The sequence below is a fragment of the Symphalangus syndactylus genome, chromosome 19 (assembly GCF_028878055.3).
Source record: "Symphalangus syndactylus isolate Jambi chromosome 19, NHGRI_mSymSyn1-v2.1_pri, whole genome shotgun sequence".
Lineage (NCBI taxonomy): Eukaryota > Metazoa > Chordata > Mammalia > Primates > Hylobatidae > Symphalangus > Symphalangus syndactylus.
In genome coordinates this window covers 86,088,425-86,108,084 of record NC_072434.2, presented here as the reverse complement: position 1 = coordinate 86,108,084, position 19,660 = coordinate 86,088,425, and the positions used below count along the sequence as shown (strand labels likewise).

At 37.0% G+C, this 19,660-nt stretch overlaps 2 protein-coding genes across 9 annotated transcripts in view; one reads left to right on the top strand and one right to left on the bottom strand.

Annotated features, from left to right (window-relative positions):
* The window catches only part of WDR64 (WD repeat domain 64), a 160,717-nt gene that overhangs the window by 79,959 nt on the left and 61,098 nt on the right, over positions 1-19,660 (bottom strand). For all 8 annotated transcript variants that reach the window (XR_008649761.1, XM_063613472.1, XM_055235196.2 and 5 more), the window contains one exon: positions 10,255-10,394. Coding sequence is in view for 7 of the 8 variants with exons in the window: in XM_063613472.1 (XP_063469542.1) it covers positions 10,255-10,394 (140 nt within the window). In the remaining variant the exon portion in view is untranslated. The remainder of the gene's footprint in view (positions 1-10,254; positions 10,395-19,660) is intronic.
* Positions 1-19,660, top strand: part of LOC129458870 (uncharacterized) — a 184,557-nt gene that overhangs the window by 128,872 nt on the left and 36,025 nt on the right. The window lies entirely within an intron of this gene.

The window sequence follows — 19,660 nt, the reverse complement described above, 5'->3', positions numbered from 1 at the left end:
CAGGTCAGCACTGAGGGGGTTTAGGAAGAAAACAAAGGGCAAAACATGGCAGAAGCAGACTAAGTTGGTATAAAAGGAGACTAAGTGGCTTTACGACAGAGATATGTCGTTAAGACTTGTAGAGAAAATCAAGGAGGACAGGTGGCTTCTACTAAAGAGGCCAGGGCAGAATGGAACATTTATAAGTTATAAATTAAATATTATATGCATATAATATATGTATATAAGTAATAAATTAAATATTATTTTCATATAATAGGTGCATATAATATATGTATATATGCATTATGTATAACAGATGAATTATATGCATATAAACAAATTATTTTTAAAATTTTTCTTCTAGTAGCAGTAAAAATAATAATGATGATTCTCTTCTCTTCTCTTCTCTTCTCTTTTCTTTTCTTTTCTTTTTTTTTGAGACAGAGTTTTGCTCTTGTCACCCAGGCTGGAGTGCAATGGCATGAACTCAGCTCACTGCAACCTCTGCCTCCCGGGTTCAAGCAATTCTCCAGCCTGAGCTTCCTTAGCTGGGATTACAGGCACCTGCCACCACACCCAGCTAATTTTTGTAGTTTTAGTAGAGATGAGGTTTCACCATGTTGGCCAGGCTGGTCTCAAACTCCTGACCTCAGGTGATCCATCCACCTTGGCCTCCCAAAGTGCTGGGATTACAGGTGTGAGCCACCGTGCCCAGCCAATAATGATTTTCAGATAAATTGGGAATGGAGTGAGATGGAGGGATTTTTTTAACAATGGGAAAAACATTCAACTATAAGGTTGATTAAGTGTTTTGAGGGTAATTTGTAATTGAAGTCACTTATCACAAAATATCAAAGAAAAGGACAAGAGAAAGACTCCTGGAGCCTTTTGTAACAATTAATAAATAATGATGAAGTAGAAGAAGTTTAAAAATATATACATGTGTGTACCCAAAGTGAGGGTTGTTTTGATTTAACTGTATTTCCTGGCATTTCTTCCTGCAAACTTTATGCCAATTATTATTGTCCAAATGTATTAATAAAGTATCTGGGTTTTGTTTTGTTTTTGTTTTTGTTTTTGTTTTTGACAGAGTTTCACTCTTGTTGCCCAGGCTGGAGTGCAATGGCACCATCTCAGCTCACTGCAACCTCTGCCTCTCAGGTTCAAGTGATTCTCCTGCCTCAGCCTCCCAAGTAGCTGGGATTATAGGAGCCCGCCACCATGCCCAGCTAATTTTTGTATTTTTAGTAGAGACGGGGTTTCACCATGTTGGCCAGGCTGGTCTCAAACTCCTGACTTCAAGTTATCCACCCACCTCAGCCTCCCAAAGTGTTGGGATTACAGGTGTGAGCCACCACGCCCAGCCAGGTTTCTGTTTTTTGATGGGTGTTTATTATAGAGTGACTAGAGGAGAATGTCTGATTTATAAGAAGATACAACACTAACAAGCCATACAAAATTCATTATACATCAAATAATTATGAAATTCTAGCCTAGGTGTTACAGATACAAAGATTAATAGAAGCCCTATTGTTCTTGAGTAGATCTAAGTCTTGCCAGGAGAGTAGATAGATGACAAGTGGTGATACTGCATTGTAAGAAACACTTGAATAGAAATTTGAACATTATTCCATAATGAAAATTGTACCAGTAGAAATCTTTAGAATTAGAATCACAGTATCATTTAGATAGAGCAAGGGGGTCTGGGGAATTCACCATTTTCTGATTGTAAAGGAAAGTCAGAATTTGGCCTGTCTTTCTCATTTTACCCAACGGCTACAAGGGGCTAATGAGATTTTTAGTCCCCAAATAAATCAAATCAGGGTCACTCAATTGATTACATGATTTTACATTAAGGAGCCTGAAGGTATATAAGATTATGAAACTCTTTTGAGAGTTAACATAGTACTACATACAAATGGTACATTTGAAAATCAGGGTATGTATGACAGTGCAGTATAAATGGCAGGCGCTCAACACTGTTTAGGAAATTCAATGCTAAATGTATTTATTAAGTTCTTACACATTACTTAATAAGAAAAAAATATTTTTAGCACGGTATGTAGAACCAAACCTGTTAATTTTATCATCTTGTTTTCACATTTTTCCTGTGTGATAACTGGCAAATAGAAAATGAAGACATCCAGCATGTCTTTAAAAATTAACTTTTTAATTACTAAACTAATGTACCTAGTAAACAGATTTAAACAGTACAAAAACCAAAGTCCTCCTCCCCACCTACCACTTACCTCTGGACTCCTCAGTCCCACTCCTTAGGTAATAATTGTTGGAAGATACCACCTCAGGGGGCAAACTATCTCAGTTGAATCCTGATTCACCTCCAAAAGCTGTGTGACTTGGGCAAATCTCTCAACTTCTCTGAGCCTTAGTTATCACACTTATAGGGAGAATAATACCAGTACCTATCTCAACCTATCTCATAGGGTTGTTATGAATATTAAGTGAGTTCATATATATAAAGAGCTTACATCTATGTTAGGACATATTTATGTACTTAGATTTATCTCATTCTAATTAGTTCCCTGTTCATATGCATTATATTTCTTTATTTTCTTTTATTAAAGCAGTAGTGAACCTCTTTGCACATATATTTTTGTAAAGTACACTGGCTTTGTAAAGCAATATAGATATAACTGAATGATAAATTCCTACAAATAGAATGTTTGTGTCAAAGGGTGCGAATATTTTGAGTTTTGAGAGATATACCAGATCAACCTTGCCTTTTGAGAAGATTACAGGCCGTTTGCTAACTTCCTGATTTCAAGTTGCACAATCAAGTTCAATTTTCCCAGTCCAATTTACCGGGAAAATTGAACTTGATGTCCGTGTCATTCCTAGACTTGGTCATCAAAGATTTGGGGCAGCTATGCTTTATTTACTCAACTAGATTTTTAGCTTCTTTTGGACAAAGATTACATCAAAATATAAATAGGCACAGAGCCTAATGCACTCTCAGGCATTTAGCAGGGTGTCATATATTGGTTGACATATTAATGCAGTAGAAAGTTGGGATTCCTAGTTGTACAGCCCTGAGACACAGTTTACCAGCCAAGAAACAATGCAAGGGAACCACATTTTGTGAGAGATAAAAGGTTAATGTCAATGGAATACCCAGATAGTTACCTTAGGGAGGCCGTAGTGAATATGTGTATGTGTGTGTGCAAGGGGTCTGAAAGCTGGTAGAGGTGTCTAGAGAAAGTCTAGAGGATAAAATAAAGACACTCAGAAACACAATAAAAATTACAAAGGAAAGAGTCCCAAAGGGCAACAATCACAAAGAGCCTGCCTCATCTTAAGCAAATGTGCAATCATAGCTAAGAGCTCCTGGTTATACAAGTGTGATAGCCACACTCAGAAGGAAGCCTCATGTAGGGACTGCTTCCTGGTCTTGGTAGGCATGTTTGCTCCCAGGACTCAGAGCCATCCACAGGGTCTTCCTTGGAAGGTTGTCAAGGAGCTGTCCTGGGTGATGAACTAAAGAAAAAGCAACAAGACCTGCACATAAGCAAAAGGTATTGCAAGTTGAGAACTGAATTCCAAAGCATGTGCCCTCACCCCTTTTTCTTAGTTTTTATTTTTTCTTCCTAGATGGCCACTCACATTTTATGTTTTCTAATACACAGTATATTTGTCTTCCCCAGAAAATTTTCCTACAGTCACTCAGGAAAGTTTTGAAACAAGTCTTACTCTTAAGAACGTCACAAACAGTTTACTCAAAAGGGAATGTCCCAAGCTGCAGAACGAGGACACACAAGGTAGTAAAATATGAAGGCAGTGAAACAAGATTCTCAATCATGGATGTTTCCAATTATCAAAGAAACAAGAAAAATAAATCTTTGAACTTACGTGATTTACGATAATCCCATACAAACAGAAAGCACAAGGAACTAAAGCAAGGAAAGATTTCAAATTTTTAAAACTTGAAGGTAACATTTTAAAAGGTTAGTTTTTCTGTCTCCAGGTTTATTTCAAATTTACACATTTCTCACTCACCAAAAGGAAAAAAAACTCAATTTTTGTCTTAGTGAAGGCTTTGTGCATGACATGATACTTCACTTAGATGTAAAGGATATATAGGATGGCTGGGAATGGGAGGAGAATTGGTTCAAAGATGGGAATGCACAAAGCCTTTGGAGAAGAATTTAGTAAGGCCTGGAATTTCTGAAGCCAAACAAAGCTGAAAAGATATTCTTGTTCCAGACCCTAGAGAACCTTAAGAACTAGAAAAAATAATTTGAACTCTATTTGTAAGGCGTGAAGGGCCTTTGAATATCTGTGAGAAGGCAATGACAAGGTTATAAATGGGTTGGAGGAGGATCAACATGGCAGTACAATATCTGGATGGTTTGGGGGGAGAAGAAACTGAAGATAAGAGGTCTACAAGTGCTTTCTAATGGGCCACCTGCAACTCAGGGCCCCTGGGTGGATGGGTCTGAACTAAGGCCATGACTCTGGGAAGAAGAATGAGGTAATTTATAGGAGACACATTTCAGAGACTTCAAACTGACCAGTGGCAAGGCTTACAGAGATAGAAGGATCAAAGGTGACTTTGAAGTTGGATCACAGCTCACTGGGAAACAAATGATACCATTAACAGTTAGAGGAAAATCAGAAGTAAGGAAAAGAAGACTTGAAGTAGAAAATAAATTCAGTTTTAGGTATGCAGAATTTTTTTTAAAGATAACTGCCTTTGAAGATATGCACACTCATAATCTAGTCAAACTGCCTTTTCTCAGGTTTCTACATACCACTTCCAAAGTGAAAATGCACAAAAAATAGCAACTTTTGCATACATTTGTAATCTGTTATAAATCATCAAAGTATGTACATTTCTCCCCTTCATAGAAAAAAAAAAAAAAAGAAGAGAATCAGCCTTTTGGTCAATAGAGCTGTGCTTGAGAAGGTTTCCAACCATTGCTCCCATTGGTTTTGCTGATGAAATGAAAGTAAGTGAAGGTTATATTTGTCTCTGCATTTTTCAACATTCGTCAATTCTTCTTCAGGTGTAATAGATGTGGCATATCTGTTCAATACTTGGGCTCTGTGACTAGACATACAATTTTAGCAGTTGGGGAAGAAAGTAATATCCTGGTGGAAAGACTGCAAAATTAGAAGAAAGAATAAAAATCTTGCTATTTTAAGAGCTTAGGAAAAGGCATGTAGTGGGCACACAACTACGCATGGTGATTTATGTGCTTTCTGCTTAATGTGATGAAAGCTAATTTATATGAAAGAGTTTGAAGGGATGTTGTCTGTTCCCTTTTCTGTAAATAATAATAATATAGCTTCAATAAAAAAAACCAAAAACATGTATATGCCTAGTTTACTTTTTTTTTTTCCTTCTTTTTTGAGACTGAGTCTCACTCTATTGCCCAGGCTGGAGTGCAGTGGTGCAATCTCGGCTCTCTGCAACCTCCACCTCCCAGGTTCAAGCGATTCTCCTGTCTCAGCCTCCCAAGTAGCTGGGGTTACAGGTGCCTGCCACCATGCCAGGCTAATTTTTGTAGTTTTAGTAGCAACGGGGTTCCAACATGTTGGCCAGGCTGATCTCGAACTCCTAACCTCAAATAATCCACCCACCTCAGCCTTCCAAATTGCTGGGATTATAGGCATGAACTACGGCACCCAGCCTAGTTTGCTGTTCTTTCTGCCTAAATTGCCCTTTCCTTTTCCTAGATCTTCACGGGTCTGGTTCCCCTGATCATTCAGGCTTCAGCTTTTATGTCACCTCCCCAGAGGTGAGATTGAATCACACTGCACTGCTATGTTTTCTATTTCTTTTCTTCTTCTTTTTCTTTGTTTTTGTAGAGATGGGGTCTTGCTATTTTGCCTAGGCTGGTTTTGAACTCCTGGCCTCAAGCAATCCTCCTGGCTCAACCTCCCAAAGTGCTGGGATTACAGGCTTGAGCCATTACACCCAGCCCTGTGTTTCCTATTTCTTACCATACTTATCATACTGTTTTCTTACGTACTTGTTACTTTGCTTGTTTGTCTATCTCTTCCCCTAGCATGTCAACTTTCTCACTGCAGGGCCCTGGTCCTCCTTGTTCAATGCTTTGTCCCTAGAACTCAGAACTCAGAACAGTATCTAACACAAAAGACACTCAAGAAATAAATAAATATTTGTTAAATAACCAAATGAATGACCTCCTTTCATCTTTATAATGGCCCTCTGGGCTAAACATTCCTACATTTACAGATGAAGAAACCAAGTGGAAAGATATTAAGTAATTTTCCCAAGTGGTGCTACTGAGACGCATGAATGAGTATCATCTTAATACACTCATTACATTTAAAAGAAATAGGAAAGTTTCTCTCTTCTGTCTCTTCATCTCTGAGCATGAGTGATCTCAACTTTTGCTAGAAAGATATCTTATTTCTCTTTAAATTATCTGTAGGAGACTCCAGGTCTCAATCATAGCATGTTTTTAGTTTTAGTGTCTCCAAACCTTCACTGTCTTTCCAGTACTACTTAAATTAAAGTTTCCTAAGCCGGGCACGGTGGCTCACACCTGTAATCCCAGCACTTTGGGAGGCTGAGGCAGGTGGATAACCTGAGGTCAGGAGTTCGAGACCAGCCTGGCCAACATGATGAAACCCCCGTCTCTACTAAAAATACAAAAATCAGCTGGGCATCGTGGCAGGAGCCTGTAATCCCAGCTACTTGGGAGGCTGAGGCAGGAGAATAGCTTGAACCTGGGAGGCAGAGGTTGCAATGAGCTGAGATGATGCCATTGCACTCCAGCCTGGGCAACAAGAATGAAACTTCGTCTCAAAAAAAAAAAAGTTTCCTTATTACAAAGTAGTGTATATTTACTATTTAAAAAAAACAAAGAAAAGAGAAAACAAAAGAAAAAAAATCCATCCATGTATGTCCACAATCTTGTTAGCCTCACTAAAACATCTTGCTATTAATCATTTCCAATAACATATGATAGATGTGTTATGTTTTAAAATTGATTACTTATATATTATTGTATTTTATATATTATTTAGATATTTTCATATGACTATTCATTTACATAATGTTGAATGTCTATGTGATATTTCTATTGTATATGAGGATACAGCATAATTTACTGAATCAAAGCCTTTTTTTCCTCTTGAATTTTACTTTATTGGTACATCACCCTAATTATCTCTCTTTTTCAACTGAAATATTGAGGTGTAATCTACTTACCTTAGAACTCACCTGTTTTTAGTGTAAGTTTCTGTGAGTTTTAGTCAATTTAAATAGTTGTGCAACCATTATCGTAATCTCTGTTTTTAAAGATGGTGTCTCACTATGTTGCCCAGGCTGGTCTTGAACTCCTGGGCTCAAGCGATTCTCCCACCTTGACCTCCCAAAATGCCGGGATTACAAGCCACTACATGCAGTCCCTTGCTCTTTTTTTTAAAATTAATTTTATTAATGTATTTTTTTGACCCTATATAGCCAAATTATTATCACCTTAATATATAATCAGTATGAAAACGATTGGCCCAGTGCCATGGCTCAGGCCTGTACTAGCGCTTTGAGGCAGGAGGCTCACTTGAGCCCAGAAGTTCGGGCAACATAGCAAGACCCCATCTCTACCAAAAATTTAAAAATTAGCAAATTAGACAGACCTACAAAAAAATAAAAGAGAGCTCTCTACAAAAAATAAAAATAATTAGCTTCGTATGGTGGCCCCCACCTGTAGTCCCAGCTACTGGGGAGGCTGAGGTGGGAGGATCCCTCGAGCCCAGAAGGTCAAGACAGCAGAGAGCCCCGAGGCTGCAATGAGCCCCACTGCACCATGCCACTGTACTCTAGCCTAGACGACAGAGCAAGATCCTGTCTCAAAAAATTCAGAGTTTTTTTTTGGAGGGGGGGATACTGAATCTTTGGAGTCTTGTGTATTTTACACTCACAGCGGACCTCAATTCGGACTAGCCATGTTTTAAAAATTTGTGGCTACCATATTGGCAGGTGAGGGCTGCTGGCCAGCTGGGCAATCTTGCAGGTCAGGTCATGTCCTCAGCTATGAGCTGGAGGAGGCAGGTGCCGGGTGCATTTTCCTCTCTAGACTGGGAGGAACCCCTCAAAGATACTTAGTGTCTTTCGCTTGTGGTTGCACATGGCAAGCATGGGCTCCAGGGAGATTCGCATAGTTCCGTGAGCATGGAGGGAACGACTGGGCCTTGGAGATCCCGATTGTTTCCATCGAAGGGTTTTGGGTCGGGTAGAGGGCGTATGAGGGGTAGAGGGTGTACCAGGAGAGAGGTGCAGGGCTGGGGGACGTGGGGCAAAGACGGAAAGCATCCGGGTTTTTTTCTTTCCCTTCCCTTCCGTCTTTCATTTCCTTTCTGTATTTCCAGTTTCCTCCCTATTTTCTAGTTTTTCTTTTTTCCTTCTTAAATCAATATAAGCAATAGTGCAGTGAGCATCTTTTTATACAGATCTTTGCACACTCATCTAGCTATTTTATTGGAACAAATACGCAGGAAGTTTTTGCCAGTTTTATTTCCACCCAGCAGTATGTAAACCTGTCTGTGTTCTTAAACCTTTGCCCTTCACTCCTCTTTCTTTCCCCTACTGATTTGCTAAAGATTTTTGGTATTTGTTCAAGGATCTTATTCCAATTTCTCTGCTTTTTATTACATTTTTGCCCCCTGCCCCCGCTATCTGCCTTTAACTTTGTTTACGAGTATAGGGAGGCAGGCTGAGGAAGGGCAAATATGGGATTGACCACACTTCGGCACTAGATAGCTCTGTGACCTTGTGTAAGTGATTTAGATGTCATTTTCCCTGACGTGTGTAAAATGGGGATAATTACTTTATAGGGTTGTTATTAGCATCAATGAGTTGCATACATAAAATACTTAGCACAGCGCCTGGCACTTAAGCACTCAACAAATGATAGTTATTATAATTTACAGAAAGTTTGAATGTTTATTTAGTCATATTTATTTTCTCCTTAGTCGTAGGTGCTATGCTTAGGAATTACCCAAAAGTTATAAGACTATTCACCGATATTTTCTTCTGGAAATCTAGAATTTCTATGGTTTTGTATTTTAAATTTAATATCTTTATTTCATATGTAATGTATTGTGCTGTGTATTATGAAATGATGATCTGATTACATCTTTCTTTCTTTATGGCTAATCAGTTTTCCCAACACTTATTGAACAAACCATCCTTTGCTCACATATTTGAAACATTATTTCTGTCCTATACAAAATTCCCACATAGACATAAACTAATTCCTGCATTTTCTCCTTTGCTTCATACATGTGATTATTTCTGCATTGACTACTGCTCTGTTTTATTTATTTTGGCTTTATGATATGCTTTAATATTGGATAGGGAAAGTGCCATCTCATAATTATATCTTCCAAAGTGTCTAGGATATTCTTATATACCAGTATTTTTACATTAACTTTAAACTTGGCAAGCTGATACTTAAGTAATTCTGACTAACAATAAATAAATACATTAATCTGATGGAGAATATCTTTTACAGCACAATATTTCCATGTAGGAACATAGTATGTTCCTTAATTTGTGTTCTTAAACAAAAGTACCTCAGTAAAACTTCATAGTTATCTTAATGTTAGTAGTGAATATTGCTTATTAAGTTTATTCCTAGGTATTTCATATTTTTTACTCTTGTGAATGCTATCTCTTTGACTTTTTTCCTCACTAATTATTGTTCTTATATAGAAATTCATTTCCTTTTTTATTTTTTAGAAATTTATTTTTTTATTTTATTTTTAAGTTGCTATTGCAATTAGCCACCTTATTGAATTTATCTATTCCTACACTGAAAGTTGATTTTATTGATTTTTTTCAAGCAGACAGTCCCATTATTTGCAAATATAATTCAGTCTCCTAATTTCTAATATTTATAACTCATTTTTTGTTTTATTACATTGATTAGAATGTTTCAAACACTGTTTAATAACAGCAACAATAACAGAAATCCTCATTTTTTCCTAATGTTCCTATCTATTGAAAGGCCTCTTATGTTTTACTTTTGAGGGTAATATTTGCTGTCTTTTCTATATTGTTTTTCTTTTACACTTGTTTTTAAACATGTTCTTTCTTATGCTATAATCAATAGAAACAGAGAATATTGGCTTATTATTTCCTTTTCCATACTGACAATATTTTTCTCAGTGATTCATGACTATCATTTATTTCAGTCAAAAATTGTATAATCCCTATGCCTTCCAACAGATAATTTTAAGGAGAAAACTAGTTTTGTTTTGTTACTTTGTTTTTGTTACCTTTGCAGAGGAAAGGCTGACAACATGTTGATCTTTTTCACTGGTTACGATCTCGGTGATACTGAACATGTGTCCCACAAGTTTCCCCACTGGCTTGGTGCTGATATTGGGGTGCCACAACCGGATGACTTTATCATCTCCTGAAAAGGAGGACAGGGAAAGATTGTTTGTTTTCTGAGGTGGTGAGAGTTTCAAATGTATCTCTCACTGTATCATACCTGTATCCTTCTTCTAACAGCAAATCACAGTCTGTTTCTGGCAGGATGCGTTATTCTGTGATTGATGTGCTAAGGGGCTGGCCTTGGTTTGGATCTGCTGCTCCTTGTGAAGGCTGTTTTGTAAAGACTGTATTTACACACACAAATGTGAATTCTCATAAATATTGTATGAGTTCTTTTCTTGATTCAATCCTTTCCTATACTTTCATGCATTAATGTATTATTTATACTTTATTTACTTCCAAAAATATTTAAGGCAGCTGTTCTTTTGTTTTCATTCTTAAATTATGCAAACATTATAATAATGAAAGAAATCAAGGAAAGAGGAAACTGCACTTAATCTTCACCATTATAACAAATCAACTGTTGTCATTTTTCCGTCTTCCCTTCTAGCATGTATTCATAGGCATATATAATTTATGTGTAGTTACTACCACAGAATAAATATGGTTTTTTAATTGCTAAAAATCATAGAAGGGTATAATTTTTATAAAATTGTCTTTTCCTCCATAATCTCTAACTCCCTGTAGGAAATCACTGTTAACTTTTTAAAAATATAAATTAGATGTATTTCTAGATACATATTCATACCCACTACTTTTTTTTATTTAGGAAAGGCCATGAGCTCATGCCCGCATAATTATCCTTTTAGTTACTATTTCACAATTTCTTAACCCCTTGTCCATTGATTAGTCCACTAATTCTAGTTTTTTACTTTATTCAACAATACTGCAATGAATGGTTATTGTACTTCTGTGGTCTTTGTTTCCTTTTGGATTATTTACAGTGGATAAAGTCCCAAGTGTGGCATCATTATGTTACAGGCTATATACATTTTTATCACGTTTAAACATATTGCTAGCTTACTTTCCAAAATGGCCATACTAAATCCCAAGGCCATCAGTGATATATTCTGTCAGTTTCATTAAATTCTGGCCAGCACATGAATATTGTCATGATTTAAAATGTTTGCTATGTTAATAGGTCTAAATGATACCTTATTTTTAATTACATTTTATGATAGCTAATGCTGTTGGGTATTTTTTCCCAAATATATCTGCTAATTGTATCTTCTTCTTCTGTAAATTTTTGGACTATATCCTTTAGCCATGATCTATTGGAATTTTGATAGCACTAAAAATAAAAGTTGAACCAGGAATGTATTATCATATGTACACACACACACACACACACACACACACACACACACACAGTTTTATGAAAAAACTGGCTACATGTTCACCAAACCCATATCCTCTCTTCCTGGGTACACATTTCCAGGTTCCTTTGCAGTTAGTCGTGGTCAGATTACTGAGTTTTAGCCAGTGAATTCTGAGAGCTGATTTTAAACTTTACATTTTCATTGTGTCTGACCCATTCACATTTTGGGAGTTATTTTTTACAGTAGCCAGCATTACTTAAACAAATGTGCAGCTGTAATCTAATTATGTTTCCAAAAAGAATAAAAACTGTAATCGTTTACAAAATATAGAATATTTTTAAGATATTAAATTTTATATTTCACAAATAATTCTTTAAATGTCATCCTGGAAACTGAGCCATGAAAACATCAAAGAACTTCAAACTGGGATCCTAGAAGTTGCATAATCCAACTTTCTTATCTCACAAACAAAAGAAACTAACTCCCAAAGATTAAGTAATTTTAACTGAATGATTTAATTATTTAAATGTGATTTGTACATCTGAAAAAATGGAATTGAGTTAGTAATACAACAAAGCATTCCTAAGCACCTTACATATTACCAAGGACCTTTAGGCTACTAGACAAAAAGGCTGTATAAAGGCATTATAACCTAAGTTATAATTTATATATAACCTGAATTATTAACAGTCATAATTTACATATAAAAATCCTAAAATTCAAAATAGTCATTTTACATTCTTCACAGAATTAGAAGAAACTATTTTAAAATTCAAGTGGAACCAAAAAAGAGCCTGAATAGCAAAGACAGTCCTAAGCAAAAAGAATAAAGCAGACGGCATCACACTACCCCACTTCAAACTATACTACAAAGCTCCTGTAACCAAAACAGCATGGTACTGGTACGAAAACAGACACATAGACCAATGAAACAGAATAGAGATCTCAGAAATAAAACCACACATCCACAACCAGCTGATTGTCAACAAACCTGATCAAAACAAGCAATGGGGAAAGGATTCCCTATTTAATAAATGGTGCTGGGAGAACTGGCTAGCCACGTGCAGAAAACTGCAACTGGACCCTTTCCTTACACCTTTTACAAAAATTAACTCAAGATGGTTTAAAGACTTGAATGTAAACCCCAAAACTATAAAAGCCCTAGAAGAAAATCTAGGCAATACCATTCAGGACATAGGCACGAGCAAAGATTTCATGACAAAAACACCAAAGGCAATAGCAACAAAAGCAAAAATTGACAAATGGGATCTAATTAAACTAAGGAGCTTCTGCACAGCAAAAGAAACTATCATCAGAGTGAACAGACAACCTACAGAATGGGAGAAAATTTTTGCAATCTATCCATCTGACAAAGGTCTAATATCCAGAGTCTATAAGGAACTTAAACAAATTTACAAGAAAAAAACCTACCCCATTAAAAAGTGGACAAAAGACATGAACAGATACTCCTGAAAAGAAGAAATTTATGCGGCCAAAAAACATATTAAAAAAGCTCAACATCATTGGTCGTTGGAGAAATGCAAACCAAAACCACAATGAGATACCATCTCATGCCAGTCAGAATGGTGATTATTAAAAAGTCCAGAAACAACAGATGCTGGCAAAGTTGCAGAGAAAAAGAAATGCTTTTACAGTGTTGGTGGGAGTGTAAATTAGTTCAACCACTGTGGAAGGCCGTGTAGCAATTCCTCAAATATCTAGGGACAGAAATACCACTTGACCCAGCAATCCCACTACTGGGTATATACCCAAAGGAATACAAATCATTCTATTATAAAGATACATGGCTGTGTATCTTAATTGCAGTGCTATTCACAATAGCCCATCGATGATAGATTGGATAAAGAAAATGTGGTACATATACACCATGAAATACTGTGCAGCCATAAAAAGGAACAAGATCATGTCCTTTGCAAGGACTTGGATGGAGCTGGAAGCCGTTACCCTCAGCAAACTAACACAGGAACAGACTGCATGTTCTCACTTATAAGTGGTAGCTGAACCTTGAGAATGGACACATGGACACACGGTGGGGAACAACTCACATTCACTGGGTGGTGAGGAAGAGAGAGGATCAGGAAGAATAGCTAATGGATGCTAGACTTAATATCCAGGTGATAGGTTGATCTGTGCAGCAAACCACCATGGCACATGTTTACCTATGTAACAAACCTGCACATCCTTCACATGTACCCTGGAACTTAAAATAAATTTGAAGAAAAAAAAGAAAATAAATAAATTTTTAAAACCCAAAATAGTAATTCTAGTTAATCTGGTATTATATATTGGGCCACCCATTAGGATGTATTTCCTGATATATATTGGATTTTTATTTTGATAGATTATCCACACTGAAAGAGCCAGTCAGGTATGGAGGGATAATTAGGTGACATGTTAGTTGGATATTTATAAACCAGGCAAATTTGATAGATGCTTCCATAATTCTATGATTATTTTATTGGGCCTCATGAAAAAGCATAGTATTTTTCTCTACCTTTTTTCTCTTCTTCGAGTATCCCAATCCATCCATCAAGTCTCAGCATAGCTTTTCCTCCAATAATATTCCAGAATACTTCCATGTTCTCCAAACCTGAGTGCCCTACCTATGTGCCTCCTTCATCGCCATCATCCTTCATAGTTAATTATTTGTCTGGACCACTATTAGACTCCAGGTGCCTTGAGGACAGAACTTGTTCTTGTTTACTGTCACATATAATCTATAGTAAGAATTCAACAGATATTTTTTGAACAGCTTCAGTAACTTCATTGTTGGGATGATGAATCACAGCTCAGAGGTTTAACTATCAAGTGCCAAAAGAGGGGAAAAACATGTATTCAAACAAAAAAAATGGATCTTCATTGAATGTTCATCTAATTTTTTTGGAAGGTCATTTGTTCATTTCAGAGGCTCTCACTTCTTGGAGTGTTATTAAAGGCAAGCTGAAAAAAACTCATTGCATAGCTGATTATTGGTTTCCATTTCTTAAGAATTGCAATGGAGTGAATTCATTCCCTCCCAAATTTATATATTGAAGCCCTAGCCCCAACACGATGGTGTTTGGAAATAGGGGGGCCTTTGGGAGATAATTAGGTTCAGGTGAGGTAATGAAGGTGGGCCCTCATGATGAGATTAATGTCCTTATTAGAAAAGACACCAGATCCTGCTGCCCCAACCCACCCTCTCTCCCCTCTCTCTCCCTGCCATTTGAGAACATGGAGAGAAGGCAGGTGTCTACAAGCCAGGAAGAGAGCCCTCGCCAGAAACTGACAATGCTGGCACCTTGATCCTGCACTTCTAGCCTCCAGAAAATTTCTGTTGCTTAAACCTTTCTGTTTATGGTATTTTGTTAAGGCAGCTCAAGCTGACTAAAACATCAACCAAGATATTTTAGGGTGGTTGATGAGGAAGTGAAATGTTTTCTTAAATTTAAAACTTCCGTGTTGCCCTTATTAACAACAAGAGAGAAAATCTCTTGAGAAGTTAACTGTGCACTTAGTGTTTTTTTAATCTATGCTCCCCCTTGTCTTCTGATACCTTTGTGCCCTTAGTATTTTGCAAGATGTGAAGGATACAAAGAATTTCTAGATATTGTTCCTGCCCAAGGTCTACTTTTTCAGAAGACCCAAGTTTACACCCTTTTAAGACTTAGTTTGGTTATTACTCTCCCCAGTGCCTTCCCTAATCACCTTCCTCTGCCCTAAACAGAGTTCAGCCTCCTTCTTCTGTGTTTTTACTGTGTTTTCTTCAGCTTTCTTTTACAGCACTAATAATTGTCTGTTTACCTATCTGTTTACCCATTATCTGGTGAGCCTAGTAGTTCTCATTCATAGCAGTGTTTGGCAAGTAGTAAGCGCTTAATACATGTTTGCTAAGTAAATGAGTTGGCTTGTAGAGTCACTCATGAAGTGGTTAAGGACACATATTTTGAGCGAGTCATATTTGATTTGAAACCGGGCACTATCACTTAACTAGCTCTATGACTTTGAGTAAGTTGCTTTGCCTGTCTGCATCTGAGTTTTCTTATCTATAAGATGGGGATAAATGGAACTTACAGCACAGTTTTATTGTGAAGATTGAGTGGAGTTGTGCATGTATAACTGAACAGTTTCTGGACCATAAACTAACAATTACTATTACTATTAGAACTAAGTTCCTACAATGCATTTAGATTATATTTAGGGGAGAGGAACTGATACACAGATATATGAAATATGATCCCTGCTCTTGAGAGTTTACAATCTAGTAGTAGCAATAAGGCAAGGAGATATAGAGGGTAAACAAGTATTTGTAAAGAGTATGTCAAATTTGAAGATAGGTCTTTATACTGTAAATATTATGGTTCATAAAGAGTTAATTCCCTGTTTTTTTGTTGCTTTCTATTTTTTTTTCTTTTTTTCTTTTCTGTGTGTGTGAAGCCAGAATTTAGATAAAGTCACATATCAAAGAGAGGATTTTCTTTCCTTTAGCAGATTCTTCTCTCAGTTGGGTGAGTCACTTCATCTAAGTGCATCACTCTTGATGAGATGAGCAGGTTCAGTTCACACAAAAATGCAGGAGAGAGAGAGCGTCTAGTAAACCAGATTTCTGTGGTCCAGGAAGAACACAGGGCTGAGTGGGTGCAAAGAGAACTGACTCAGTCTCAGCTCTGCCAGCTAACTAGTTGTGCGACTTGTCTGGGGCCTCAATTTCCTCATGTAAAATTATAATCTTCAAGGCTCCATCCAGCTCTAAAATTTCATGATTATGTGCTCCAGAGGGAGAGATCACTACAGTGAAAGCAGAGGGCAATCTGGAATTTTTATAGGTAGTAAGAAAGTCACCAGATATTCAGTTACATGATTCAAACTGAATAGTTCCAATAATGCAGTATCTTGCCTGCATTTCCTTTTCATTGGCAATGGCCAAGATGTATCATGCTATTCAGACATGTTCAGAACCCAAGCCTTGCATCCACAGGTGATCTTACATCATGTTGGTGGGGCATCCCCTGAAATGGGCATTATCATTCCTGGACGATGAGGCTAGGCAATAGGCTATATCCCCAGAAGAAAATCTATAACTTCTATATCACACAAAGAAGAATGCAATAGAGATCTGCCACCTGAGAAATATCTAGGCCTCTGAAACTAATGGCTTTGTCCATTATGCATTGTGAAGAAAATCCGATCTTCTGGAGGTTCCCTATTGCCTACTCCACAGATGTCCTCCAGCTCTGCTTGCTTTCGTTGCTTGGAATGGAATCATATGTGGTGGCCTTGTGGAGGCAGAATTAGCAGAAAGGGACAGATGCTAAGCTCTCAAAGCCTATATTATTTCATCTGTATTATTATCACCATCACCATCATCATCATCATATGTTGATTCATGCTATACTTTGTAGTTATCTATAAACTTGTCTTATACTATTAGGCTTTAAATGTTCGCAGGTTAGGAATACAACCTGACCTTTATAAGGCTAATAGCCTAATCTATTGCAATTGTGCAGAAAATATTTGTTGAACAAAACATGAAAAAAATGCATGCAGAGCCCCCAAAATATCTTTTTGGGAGGTAATTGTGTTTCTACTCTGAACCTTCCATACTAAGAACTTAATTCCTAAAAAGGCTAGTGCAAACACTATTCAGCAAAAATATTCTAGATGGTCACCAAAATAATGCTCAGGAAATTTTTAGGTTTTCTTGGTAAACACTCTGTCCTGGTTTGGCCTTTTTTTTTTTTTTTCCTGCAAAAGCTTGTGCTTTTTTGAAGCTCATCAAATGTCCCTGCACATTTAATACATTCAACTCTGCCTAGCAAAGCTGCTTTTATTGTATATTTTGAGTCGTCAGCGGGTACATACCGTACATTTAGCAATGGTGCTTGGCTGAGTCACTAATCAACAAGAGTACTCTCCTGAGAAAAATGTGTTTTCAGTTACTGAAAATTTGCATTTTCTACTAATAGAGGCTCCATAACTGTGACAATTCAATAAATTATGCATGAAGAAAAGTATTAGTTGCTTGTCGGTCATACTACTAAGTGTTTTCTTCCCTCTGTGAGAGAGCTAGAAAACCTATAATTAATACGTTTTCAAGCTGTAGATGAGGGTCTTATAATATAATGAACACTGAGGTTAGTGAGAGTCAGATGACTTAATCCAAAAACACTGAAGTGGTTTAAGTCCTAAAACTTTACCAAACACATTTTTCCCCCAGAAATGATTAAAATACTAAGATTACAAAGCCTATAAAAACTGGTAGATTCTTAACATTTTGTATTCTTTTGTGTGTGAGGGCAAAGGGCTGTGCAGAGGAGTTGGTTAAGATTAATGTGACAGCATAATGTGACAATCAGATTTTAGAATCAAATTTCACATTAGCCATATATTTAAGTACTGCTTTTTCAAAGGGTTTCATGTGCAGGGTTTGCATTGAAAGAGGAAGAGGGCTAATATTTTTGCCTAACTAAAGACATGCAATGGAGAGAGGAGGATTCATTGCAGTTTGATTCTCAAACATGTTTGCTGCTTTATCTTTCACACCAAGGGGCTCTCCCTCCCTCATCTCTTTCATCCTCCTTCTGATGTGTGGTCCAGACAAAAAACTGTGCCCATTTCCGTTGGAAGTAATAAGCCAAGACAGTCATTAACTCAGGAAGGGGCAGTGGGGATCAAGAAATTGGGATATAAGTAACCCACGTCTTTTTCTGAAAGTATCCCACTTCTTTTTCTGATTCTAGCGTTTGTTTCTTGATGTGTTCTAGACCTCAGTATGGAGATCTTTAAATAACTATAATTAGTTTGGTTGAGAGACTTGTATTCCTGTTTTTCTTAGAATCATCACTACCAAGTATCAAGAAACTTGCTCCCTACCCAAGCCATGACTCCCACACGCTTCTTTACAGACTTCTTATCCATATGCCTTCCTTTCTTTTCTTCATGTCCTCACTTGAGTCTTAGAGGTTTGTGGACAATTAATGCTTTGGTTTCTCTGAGTGCACAAAGCTGTAATTATATATTGAGTAGCATCTAGTTGGCAAACTGGGTTCCAAATTTTCGAAAGGACATTTTTAGTTTATCTCCCTGTGAACAGGCAGTTCTTTAAAAAACAGAATCACAGTATTTTAGGCTCAGAGGGATCTTGAAATGTATTTAGTCCCACTTCCTCATTTTTACCAGATAAGGAAAATGAGCAAAAGGGAGTGATTAAGTGATTGCTGAAAAATCAGAGTTGGTGATTGGCCAGGCAATGGCTAAACCCAGCTATTCTAACTTCTAGTGCATTGTTTTTATTTGTTGTGCTTGCCATAGACTACTATATTATCTTTGTAATACTGTTGGAACCGTAAGCTAATTTCAATTTAGTATTGTAGAAGGTCCAAAGCTGAGCAGAGATTTAAATATAAATTTTGAATGCACAGTGCACTTGAAAAAAAAAATTAACTTTATGCCCTTAGGGGAGATTCCCCAGCCATGAAATAGGAGCTTAGCTGTCTTTATATTTAGCAATACAGGCACTTCAGGGATGAGGCAGGACACTTTAGATAGGAAACCAAACCGCCTGCTGTGTATGTTTGAGAGTGAGAAATTTGAAGAAATCTTACTGTAGACAGAGCCAATAGCACTTACTCATTAAACATCATGGCTCCTTTAATAGATATTTTTGCTGTAAACTCTTTTGCCAATGATGTATTTATTGATTTTTTTCTTGATGACAGAGTTTTCTTCTTTTTTAAAAAAATATTTATTGTTTCTTCCCTTTTTAAAGTTTGGGTTTGCAATATAGGCCACTTTCTTGATGTTTGTTTGTGTTTCTGTTTTGCTCATTTAAGTCTTGCAAGCCTACATGCCTCCTGTCTCTTACAAGGCCACCCTGGCCTCCTTGAGGAACCTCTGGGAGCTCATCTTCTCCCAGATCTAGGTAGCCTAGGGAGCCCTGACATCATTCATCTCCAACCAGATCTTTTCCTGTCACCAAAAGGAATCTTCTCTTGGATGTCTAATCAACACTTGACATTTAAGTTCA